At 38.5% G+C, this 12,638-nt stretch overlaps 1 protein-coding gene across 1 annotated transcript in view; it reads right to left on the bottom strand.

The window, feature by feature from the left end:
• The window catches only part of LOC126374898 (neurexin-1-like), a 198,901-nt gene that overhangs the window by 120,078 nt on the left and 66,185 nt on the right, over positions 1 to 12,638 (bottom strand). Inside the window, exon 4 of the mRNA XM_050021673.1 lies at positions 1,601 to 1,745. Within this exon, the coding sequence (XP_049877630.1) occupies positions 1,601 to 1,745 (145 nt within the window). The remainder of the gene's footprint in view (positions 1 to 1,600; positions 1,746 to 12,638) is intronic.

Genomic DNA, 12,638 nt, shown 5'->3' on the forward strand with positions numbered 1-12,638 from the left:
GAATTAGCGGGAAAATCCTTTTGTATGAAAAATCTAAACCACTCAAGTTAGACCTTTGAAATTTGTCATGCAGGTACCTTAGGTACCGTGGAGGTGCACTAAGAAAGGAATTCCCAAATTCCCACGGGAACGCGAATTAACGGGAAAATCCTTTTGTATGAAAAATCTAAACCACTCAAGTTAGACGTTTGAAATTTGGCATGCAGGTACTTTAGTAAACTTAAAGCTTAGTTGCAACAGGATATTACAAAATTCCCACGGGAACGGTAGTTAGCGGGAAAAAACATTTGTATGAAAAAAACAAATCTAAATAAAAGGAGAAACTGACTGACTCAGTGACTGACATATATCAACGCATAGCCTGAACGGCTAAACGTAGGCATTTGAAATTTGGAAGGGACATAGCTTAGGTACCGTAGAGGTGCACTAAGAAAGGAATTCCCGGAATTCCCACGGGAACGGAAATTAGCGGGAAAATCTTTTTGTATGAAAAATCTAAACCGCTTAAGTTAGACGCTTGAAATTTGGCATGCAGGTACCTTAGTTAACTTAAAGCTTAGTTGCAACAGGATATTGCAAAATTCCCACGGAAACGGGAGTTAGTGGGAAAAAAACATTTGTATGAAAAAATCGAAACCGCGTAAGATAGATATTTTCAATTCAATTAAATTATTTATTGCATTCCATGTAGTACAATAGGGTGTTACATAGGCATAGGAACTAAAACATGGACCCTATAGGGCACAGCAACGTTGAAGGGAAGAGAGGAAGTGTGTATTAAAATTAAAACTCAATGAACAATCAATTTAAAAAAAAAACAATTCAATCAATTGATTCAATCTAGCACGCATGTATACCTTAGTAAATATAAAGTTTATTTTTGGCTGTATTTTGAAAAATGGGAGTTATTGGGAAAAAAAAATGTACTTATGAAAAAATCTAAACTGCATAAGTATGCACTCCCACACACACAAAGATCTCTCTCTTATATAACACGCCACGCGGACGAAGTCGCGGGCAAAAGCTAGTTGTTAATAAAGAAAGTTGCGCAAAACATTATGAAAGAAAAGGAAAAGATATTGGGTACCAAGGTTCTTAATAAATATTTGTGCTGTGTTTTTACATGCTTTGTAACAGATATAACTAGAATGAAAGATATAAGTACAAGCACATATAATAGTGCATAGTAAGGTACCTAGGTTATATGAAATATTTTTTTATAGAGCACGTTTTCGGCAACGTGGATAATTAAATTGTAGGGACAACATTCGAGTCACGAGGTGCACCGTCAGCGTGTGCCGCGCCCACTAATACCTACGTACAGAAGACAGAAACGCGTCCGGCCAAGTAGTTAATACCATTTGCGGCAAATCTACAATAAATAAATGTAAATAAATAAATGTCTAAAAGAAAGAAACTCAGAAAAAAAAAGATCAAAACTTTTGATTTGTGACTTTGATATTGAGATTCTGACTTTCAGCCCCAGCTCTTGTGAGGCAGAAACGAGCGTGTTAACCGTTGCACCACCGAGCCGTTATGGCGCCTATACGATGTATTGGATCTGTCACATCACCTATATAGTAATTGTAACTTTACTTACTTTCAGGTCCCGGGAGTGCCTCAGCTCCTGCCGGCGGGGCGGCTGGCCTGGCCCGTCGGAGTACACCAGGTTGCGCACCGACCCTCGGAACTTGGGCTCGAAGATCGCCGACGGCAGCGCCAGGGTCGTCAGCTTCGAGTTGTACCTGCAACAACGGACGACATTGGTAAGTGACGATCAATTATATTGACATTTGTTTTAGAAAGTCTGTTACTGTAGTTTTACACCAGATGGCGTTAACCACAGCCGGACGACTATTGTTTTTTTTTTTTTTTTTTTTGTTTGATAAACTGTTTTATTTTTCATATCAAAATTATTTTGACGTTATACCTACTGAATGTCTTTAAAAAATATTTTAATTTGTTCAAAATGTGGAATATGTGTTTGCACAAACCAAACGGCAATGAAAACACTTTATGTCTCCCGCCACGCTAAGCAATGCTGACAAAAACGTATACATAAGCAACGGCAAAAAATTCAAATAAGGTTTTCCCATGACCCATTTGTGGAGTGTCATAAAGTAGTGTGGCGAGATGGCCAGAGCAGTCGCGGGGTTTATGGCGCCGACACAGCGCCCTCTAGCGACGTCTAGCGCCAACGACCGCTGCCCATAATGGAATCAACAACAACATACATGCGATTGGGAACCATACTCACTAACCTAGAATTGAATACGTACTTATTTCAGGATTATTATTATTATATTTTGTTCCTTTTCTCACGAGTTCTGTTAAATGAAAAACTTAGGACACTGCTTTAGAACCTCAGGCGAGTTATCAATGTCGAACTTTTGGGAAATGTCTGACTTAGAATGTTCTAACTTAGTATTTAATTTCGTTTCTTGAATACTTTTATTCTGAGAGAAAACTTAGATCTCAACAGGTGAATTTGCAACTGCAAGTACTTATATACTTTGAAGTAAATAGTAACCATAATTGTACTAGTAGTGACCCTCAAACGTAATTCTACCCTTGGACCTCATGTATTATTAAAGATTTCGGTAAATAGTTAAGGTGTTCCGCGAAAAGGCATGAAGGCTACATTAGCATAAAGGTGAACGTTCCCAATCATATGCAAATTTCGCTATTATTAGTTTATTTAGATTTACTAATTCTTGGCGTTTACAAACTGCGTTAGGGACTTTCATTAATGGAGAAAAAATAAGCGAAAAATATATTTTGCTTCCTACCTTGAAAACTGCGGAAAGTCCCTTATAAAGTTTTACCCCCTCTTTGACGGGGTTGGGGGCAGATTTCCACAAAAAATGATGTATTTTTTGTTAGTCACAAATAGTTCGCGTACCAATTTTTAACTTTCTACCTTCAAAATTGCTGTATGCTCTATACAAATTTACACCCCCCATTTAAGGAAAGTGGGGGGTGAGAAAGAGACTAAATATAGCTTATGTCACTCTCCATCCTTTCAACTATCTCCACTTAAAAAATCACGTCAATTCATCGTTCAGTTTTGCAGTGAAAGACGGACATACAAACAGACACACACACACATTCCCATTTGTAATATTAGTATTTCCTGACAAGTTAGTTATACAATGGGGATTTAGGTATTAAAATAACTGGCCCCGTACCGACCCTGCCGGCGTGGTCGACGATTTCCCTCATTTAGCGCTTATCGCTATCGACCCACTAGGGTCGATTAATTCTTTCAAATATTTTTCCTCTCAGACGACGCCCTGAGCCGAGGTTCGCGCCCAACTGGGCACCCTCAGGCCTGTTGTCTTAAACGTTGTACCGGGTGAGAGCCTTCAGCGCTTCCCATTTGTCCGGCCAAGTAGTTAATGCCATCTGCGGCACATCTACAATAAGTCACGTCAAAAAAAAAGGTATTAAAATAACGTGCCTTACTCTGTTATTTGTGATCCAGGGGCACTTATGGGGCTTGGGGGGGCTTTTTGGCGCCGTATTATTATTATATTTATAATAATGTACCAATATGCAAAGTCGAGAAGAGTACAATAATCATATCGCAGACCTATACCCAGCAGACGGATCACTGTTCTTTCTCTCTTTCAAAGAAATTCCAGCAGGAATGAAATTCAAAACTAAACCAATTAAAACGCTTGTCTTCATGTGTACGAAGCTTTAGAAACGGATTTACGATTGTCTGTTATCCCGATACACGACGTTTCCATTTTGTTTATAGCTGAGATTAATTCCTCTAATCTCGGCCACTATTTTTACAACACCAAATGAGACAATACTCGTAAAGCTGTTCCCATCTTCAGACGCTTTGTTTCAATCTATCTGGAATTTAATAGCTTATCCTTGAGTGTAATCATTAGTAGTTCAATTTCTAATCTTCATCTCTGTAGTATATAACATGATGTCTGTTGTTTCTTTCAGAGGTAGGTAGACCTACAAGTCTTTAAAATATCTTTACCTTAGATTTATCATCTCCCTAGCATTTCCGCTTACCTAAGATTTGACAGTTCCGGCTTTTTACAGAAGCGACTGCCTGTCTGACCTTCCAACCCGTGAAGGGAAAACCAGCCCAATACAGATAGGGCACATACCTCCGAAAATTTCTCGGGAATGTGGGTTTCCTCAGGATGTTTTCCTTCACCGCTGAGCACGTGATAATCATTTATGATCCAAATATGAATTCGAAAACAAATTTGACAGTCATTGGCTGAGGCCTGTGCCGAATTTGAACGGCTCTTTATTACCTTAGATTTATAATAAATAACAATATTAATACAGGTATTTTATTTTCTTGGCTTAAAAATATGTACCCAGGAAGGTATGTCTTGGAGGAAGGGGAGGCCTTTGCCCAGCAGTGGGATCTTGTAGGCTAGATTAGATTAGATTAGATTAGAAAAATATGTATTTCAGATTATTTAGATACCGCAAGTGTTCTATTATTGACAACGGAATATTCTTGCTCTTGTCATTCACTGATCGAGCATAAAAAATCTGTACTAAGTACATTCATGAGCAATATAATGTACCCACTTTAGGACTCTGTCGCACTAACATATTTGACATTTAGTGAGACTTACAGTTCAATTTGTCAAAAAGTTAATGTGACATGGTACCAAAGTGTATACATATTAATGCTCGTGACCATACCTACAAACTAGTTAACAGTTTTTGTTTTACATATTTTAAAGTATACTACACAGATGCCGTCATATCTAAGTCGTCCGATATAAGTTAGCGTGCATTGTCAGATTTCGTTTTTACCCAGTCCGTGTGAGGATATACCACTGTAAACCTTTATTAAAGTGCATTTTCCAAGGAGCGGACACAAAGGTACTGTAAATGTGATAAAGTGGACAGTGAGAGGTTTGCGGGGAAGTGAGTTGCGACTGCAAACACAAGGATGTTTATAGGTTTCTATACAGCTAGAGTGTAGCTAGACCACTGGTCGATGCCACAGGCTAGCGAAGAGATGAAATGATATACATTGGAAAATCTAAAGCGGACGAAATCTAAAGAAGCTTTCTTGTGTGACTCTGTTATACCTCCGTAATAGCTGACGCTTCTTGATAATTAGCCAAGTTGCGTTGTAAGTTTGCAACTTGGCTAATTATTTCAGGCTAGCTATTTTCATTAATTGTTCAAGAAGCCTAAAGCCCCTGATAGGACAGGTAAGTCTCAAGTAAAATTTGAAGATATAGAAATATGATTTGCCATCGATACTATAATAAGAAGAAGGAAATTGTAAATTCTAAATACGTGTCAAATTTTCTTTAACTTTTATTGCATCAGGAAGAAATGAGACATTCATTCTGCTCAGCGCTAAGAACTTATTTAATATAAATAATATATTTTATTTTTAATACTGGACAACTTGATTCAGTTTCCACATTGGTCTGCTGTTTCATTTAGACTATGCGTATGTCATTAATTGTCTAGCAGCCGACTTAATAAGGTTATCGAACCATCTGGCTGGTGGCCTGTAGGCTGCCTCCCTTCTAGTGGCCACTGTAGCAAGCATGCTCTTATAGATGAACTCTTATAGAATAGATGTAGGTACAGCTAGCGTGAAACTTGTTATACTGAAAATCACATTGGCAAGTTTAGATTCATCAGACAGGCATGTCCTTAGAAAAGGTTGGGTACGATCTACTCTGAACCGGCGTGCGTGTATGAAACGATTGATGAATGTGGAGGAGGAAGAGAAGTGTGTAAGGATCGAAGCAAATGGAATTCCATAGCATCTGCTTAACCCGGTAGGAAATAGGCGTGGGTTTATGTATGTATTACATCTCAGTGGCCCATAAAGAGGCTTACGAGACACGAGAGCTGGCAAGGCAGACAGCAGTTAGAAGGCTTCCTCTCGGGCAGTGACCGACACTGCCTGCTCAATACACAAGACACAGGAAACACTTAACTTTATTTACATAAATATTAGTACGAACATAGACTTCCTCTTGGAATTCCTAACGGAGTTTGCCTGTGTTGATCTTGACCTACAAGTTATCAGAAAATAAACTTCAGCATTTTAATATGTATTGCTGTTGCATGTAGTGAGTCAAGTCCAAATGTCCTTTTTAACAGGATTTGTTATCTATAAATACACCCGTACATAAACTCAGGCCTATTTCCCACCGGGGCAAGCAGAGACTATGGAATTCCATTATCATTATTTCTTTTTTCTTATTATAATTATATTTGATTTATTATCTATGCAAACGATGTATAGGATGATTTGCTGACAGCAAACTAAATGCAATTTTTGTTTCGTTTAGTGCGACCCTCATCAAACATAATTATGAATATTGTATGCTTTTGGGTCTTTTTATCTAAGTACCGACCCAAAAAGACGTCAGAGAACATTTCTTGGAAGTTTCCTCACAACTGGAGCAGTGGGGCAGACTCGCAAAGTTCTCTACAACAAAAAGAAATCTGAATCAAATAGCTCTTGAGTATTTTTAAAATTTTATTTTCCGACTCTGCGATCGATTAAGATGGCTGAACTTAAGAGGATTATTTGAAATAAGATTATCGAGAAAAGATACAAAGTAATTTTAGGGGTTAGTTTTCTTTATCGTAGTGCTAATGAAGAAATAAATTGTTTTTAGATATCATCAAAGTGATCTACATACCTACCTAGTTGCAAAACTATTTGGTTGTATTTTTTTATTTTTGTAAAATTTTCGGTTGAATATATAATGCTGCGTACAAATGAGTCAGGCTGGAGATAAATGTCATTGAAACAAAACCCACAAGCCCATGGCTACGTGACAGCCCTGCTAAAATATAAAAGGTACAGAAAAGAACTAAATCTTTTAAAAATAAACATTATATATGCCTATATGGTGTCTCGACTCTGTGTGTGTCTTTCTGCTTAAAACCTTATAATTTCCTCCAAGCAAGATTTAATGAAAGATATGTGTTCACTTAATATGTTATTTTCCCTAAACTGACTTTCTCCCAACCTGCAGTAAAACGACGTGGTGGACTGGTGGAGTATGCTCCTTGTCCCTTCCGGTTGATCGAGGGGAGGGTGGTACCCAGCAGTGGGATGTACGTATATAGGCTACGAGTATTTATGTTTGTGTTTTATGTAAACTCACTTACTTACTATTTATTTAGCTTCTACTATTGTTTGTGTTCAACAAGGAATACAATAACCTACAACAAAAATAAAGTCCGCGTCCGCACTACATTCAGTTATCTCATCAAACGCGTGGTCCCGAGAGGGCGCAGCGCGGCAGCAGTGCGGCATCCGAACACACTCACTGATTAAATATCGCGCGATTCAATAATACTGATCCGGAGTATCCTCGGGAGGCGGCCAGCGACCCGTGTCTGTATCCTGCATGATGGAGCCGCGCCGTCGGGGCTGTTCCGCTACGCATACAAAAAACGGTCATTGTCAGGGTCAGTTTACCTAACCAGTTTATACTATACTGAGTACTAGTGACATCGTAACGAATACTGAGAAATTTTCCGTCGCAAAAGTATGGAACTGAAAATAATAACAAAACACAGACCAATAGAGACGATACTAAATTTTTTCTAGTGATATTTCCAGTAGTATCAACAGATTTATCTCTCACAAGTTATTACTTGTGCTTTGCTGCTATTGGGATATCAAGTGTAAGTCCAACTAGGAACTCACAACAAAACAAACAACGCAGTCAGTCAGCTGATCACGACTTAGATAGTTGTTGCACTAACTAAGCATAATGTTCACTAACTGTAGCAGTGCCAACTACTGTAATGTCTTAACTACAGACATTAAAATAATTGCGCTGCTGTGCGCCGCATAAGTAATAGATATTACAGTGTAACACATATTAATCCCCGTGACTGTGTGAACTGTAGCCCCTGTTGTCCCTATTAGGGTTGACAGAGCCGTACCCACCTCAACAATAAATTATTCATACACCTAACACTCGCAATGGAAATGTGCCATAAGATCTTACTAAGGTCCCCATGAGAGTATTTAACATTCCCCGTAAGAGGTTAAACAAAGCGAACTCGCCTCATACTTCCAAGAAAACCTGTATGATGAGCCTTATAAAAGAAAATAAATCAAAGACCAAGAAATAAACTCAAGCAGTCCTCACAAAAGAACAAACTTGCATCTCCGCTCGGAACTCGAACAACACGAATTAATCTCGAATATACCAAGAAAGCATCCTTTTCTCACAACTCTCGAGGCCCGCCGTCGTCCGGCGAAGGTTTTTAAAACTTGAAGGCTTAAGAAGCCTTGAAACTGTAAGTAAAACCCTTCTTAGAACCCGTGGAGCCGATGCGAAAGGTAAAAGGCAAGTTACGTGAGACCAAATGAGGCGAACCTTTGTCGTTTTTCATTTTACTCCAAAACTTTTTTTCTAATCTTGTGTTTGGTAATGATTAATTTCTTTAAACTAGAAGGATATGAAATATACCAAATAATGCTATTATGATATTACGTCGTTCGATTCTTTTCTATCTAATAATAGTCAGCGGTGGTTTGTATGGAACTCAACATCAGATGCCTATGCATGGAAATTACAATATATATGTAAACTATTACTGAATACAAATATTAAATAATGCTTTTATAATTCTGATAACTGTCTGAAACAATATTCCCTCGTCGCTTGTCTTTAATGGAATGCTTAGAATTTACCATTTCTAATATCGCCGACGTACGATTGACATGCGCGTTAAAACCTCTGAGGAGCAGTTCATTTTGTATTTTTCCCCCAGAACGTTACTCCGCTGCCGATGTCTGAGGCTGGTCCCGAGACGCGTGTAAAACCACCCATTTTTCTTAGTCAGCTCTGAGCAAGTTCACAATATAAATATTAATAAGCGTCTACATATTTATGACGCGGACAGGCGGTTTGTTTAATTCAATTTCGCGGGAGCTCCGGACTTTTCCGGGTTTTAGTTTTCTAGCGTCCGTCGGGTTTACGTTTTGTGTGATATACGGGGCGTAATGGATGGTAATGGTTTATCGTCGGTTGGTGGGCGGTGAGTCATAGCGGTACGGGCACGTGGGACTAAATGCTTGTACAGTTCGGTGACGACAACGAACTTACTTTACGGCCCGACAGGACTCCTCTCGTCGCTTCTAAACTGACAAAGCACTTAAGGAAAGTGAAAACTTTCGACAAGAAAATACAGGGAAATCGTTTATCAGCATCTGTCACGACGTTTGTGAGAATTTTAGATCGGTTTAAAGACTTCCTTAACGATTGGGAAATAACATTTCATACTTTTCTAAAAATATATTTTGTTGATGATCCGTAATAGCTCTCTCATTATTTAAGAGCTACTCTCTTGTCGGTGGAGTAATCGCCAACCGTCTTCATTACTCCACAAACAGGGCGTGTAGAACGGTGGCCCAATCGCCATCCGTTTTGCAGTCATCACCACTAATTTAAGAGCCACGCTCTTGTCGGTGTAGCATCCTCCATGCTACTTTTTAGGAAAAAATAGAGCAGTGGTTTCCCTCTTGCCTTCTGCCGTTCTGCAGTACACCGACCAATTTCTCTATCGATGATGGTCTATCTAGAGCCCTACCAGAATCCATTTCTTCGGCTTCCAACCAGCCTCTAATCTCTACTGACATCAATTTCATTGCTACAGCTACAGCACATAAAATCTTTTAGTAGAATCACGACATTTCTTCTTGTAGCTCCGGCGTAGTAGTTCATGCCATCGGAGGCACGTGACGTGGTTTGCCACGTCACGGCAAAAAACCTTCTCATATCTTCAAAAAACCCAATGGACTCATCCATTTACCTAGTCTTGTAGGAAAAATGCTAGCGAGATATTGTAATGATAAGGATTTTCTTGTTGTTTTTCTACTTCATTACTTTTATCTAAAATGGGTCGATCAGAATCCTGTAATATGCAGCAATTTCTTCTAGGCAAACTTTAATTAATTTGTATTATTATTTTAACCTGTAAATAAAAGCAGCATTAAAAATTACCCAACACTTAGTCAATGACCTTTCCTTCATCATAATTTCAAATAAACAAGGATCCGGTTTCAGCGCCGCGAAAAGTTGCCGAGTTCCAGATCGTTTCAAATCAACTGGCTTCACCTGAAGCGATCGCTAATTTCCCGAAACATTCAAAGCCTAAAACATCCGGATGTATCTGCTATTTGGATAACCCGATGAAAATTATATTTGTTTTGCCCAAGAACGGTTCCGTATATCTTCTAATATGGGGGTTATGTGTGATAAAGTTACATGTGTGGAGAATTCATTTTAATTAAGTAAAACTAACTTATAATATGTCGTTATACTACAGTTATGTTGTTCTTAGATAATACCACATTTTCTTTCCCGGATATCGAGACAAACCTTTTTGGGTTACCGTTGCCTATATGCCATTTTGTGTACTATTATTTTTTTAACTATAAAAAAATTGCTACATGCTTGTCTTTCACACATTTAGAGGTACACACGAGGTTTCAGTACTACTTAGTGAAACTCTTAATGATACTTACTGGTGATAAATTTTAAAAATCTTCATTGTCTCTTTTGAACTTTTACTCGTGCGCGAATTGTGTATGATAACTTACCAACTTATACACCATCATAGTAAGGAACTAAACAACATTGAATATAATATGTAGGTAGTTTATTTTACGCTTTAACATCACACCAAAACACTTTATTTTAGAAACACAAAATCAAAAGGGCACTCCGTCACTTGTCAATTTATTGATCCTCGAAAGGATCAACAAATGTAAATTCGAACAATATCTTCGGAAAACGGCAACTTTTGACAAACTCGCTGACGGGTAGTCAACAGATCCCGGGTTTGGTCCCTGTGATGCGGGACCCTAATAAAAACTGTTGTTTGCTTAGGACGGCCGTCGGCGCGGGCTTACATGTAAATAACGGATTTTCCGATTCGTAATTTATGTTTACTCCTCTTTATTCTGGCTCTAAGCACGTTTTGGTGCCGACGTCTCTTTATAAAGTGCCACTTTCAGTGTATTTCTTTTCAATACAACCGTATTGACGTACAAACAAGGTTCAGCAAGTAACTTACTGATTCTTACTGATTCTTACTGATGTTATGTTCACTCAGCATGAAAACAAGATCGGATCGCAAACATAAAACTAACATTTAATCAAAACTGTCGACAAAGACCCGGTTCACCCGTGACATTTCCAAAAAGACTGATGTAATAAATGAACGAATTTCCATAATGAAGCAAAAAGACAAACAGACTACGAACGTGACTGCAAGCGAATGCAGAGTAACGAGTGTAAAGCACAGGGTTACCGCTCTAGTAACCCGGGTGTATAACCGTTGTAACCCGAGTAAGAACTGGATTTTTACCGTCATACAGAACTGTGAACCGGGCTATCTGTGAATTGAATTCACGACCGCAGTTTGTGAGTAACGAGCCAAAGACATGCCGCACCTAGATAACCGGCCCGGGTGCAACGACGACCGGATCCCGATGAATTCAACCGGAATTTCAAGTTACTTTGACTGAGAGAAATTTCGTCGTTTTGTAAGGTTAGAGAAAGGTCGGAACATCTGTGTGTTTCACAAATACATTAGATTGTAGAACTTTTTTCTTTTTAATCCGTGATAAAAAGGAGTACACAATACAGAAATACGAAGTTATATATCAGTTAAAAAACTGATAAGGTACGTTGAAAGATTTAATAAATATCTCGACATGTATTGTAGGTATGTTAAATTAATAATTAATAATTGTGAGCTTATAGAATGAAATTCAATAATTTCGTAGAATAAACGCCGTTATAATACTTCTTATTATATGAACAATCAAATTGACTTTATAGATATGTACGTCTTCTGTCTAGTTATATCTTCATTCTTCCCGATTATATCGTAAATGCCGGCAGAGGAAAAATATCCTTTCTAACATAATGGACAATTGTTATGTGGGATAAGCTGATCCTTTGTCACCATAAGGTGCATCAGATCCATCTTAGGAATTCGTATCAATAGTGGCTGCAAGTTGTATCTGATTACTTGCGGCTTTCCCCACCCACTTACGGGCGAAAGTTGTGTGTATGTGTCTACTTACGTCTAATATAGTTAATGCACACTCAGCTGAACCGTATATTGGTATCAAAGTAATGCTAAACTATTTCACCTTAGCGTCCTCATGAATTCCGTAATCAATCTACAAACTACGTTAAATGTATTCCCGGGTGAATTTTCAATTACATTCGCCTCCGCCAGCCCTGCGACTCTGGAAGTGGGTCACGCCAGTAGTTAGCACTTCAACTCACTCCCGAATTCGACGTCCCACTGCTGGGCGAGTGGGCTCTCAGCGTGGGCCTTATCTGCGCTGACCTAGTAGCTAGTGGCCCCAGAGACGAAGTTATTAAGATACGAGATTCAATTAACATGGCTGGCATTTAGCAAAAGGTCACGAGTATTTCGAGACCAAGTTATGCATGTATTTAAACGGATAGTTATTATGCTTCAACATAATTTTCCAACTATTGTAATAACAATTTAAATACTCTGAAAATGCAAAAGGAAATAATGTTCGACGAAAAGAGAAAATATATTGTGAAAGTACCAAATCTGAACCTTTTAATGATCCTCTTCTTGAGTAGGCA

The sequence above is a fragment of the Pectinophora gossypiella genome, chromosome 18 (genome assembly GCF_024362695.1).
Source record: "Pectinophora gossypiella chromosome 18, ilPecGoss1.1, whole genome shotgun sequence".
Lineage (NCBI taxonomy): Eukaryota > Metazoa > Arthropoda > Insecta > Lepidoptera > Gelechiidae > Pectinophora > Pectinophora gossypiella.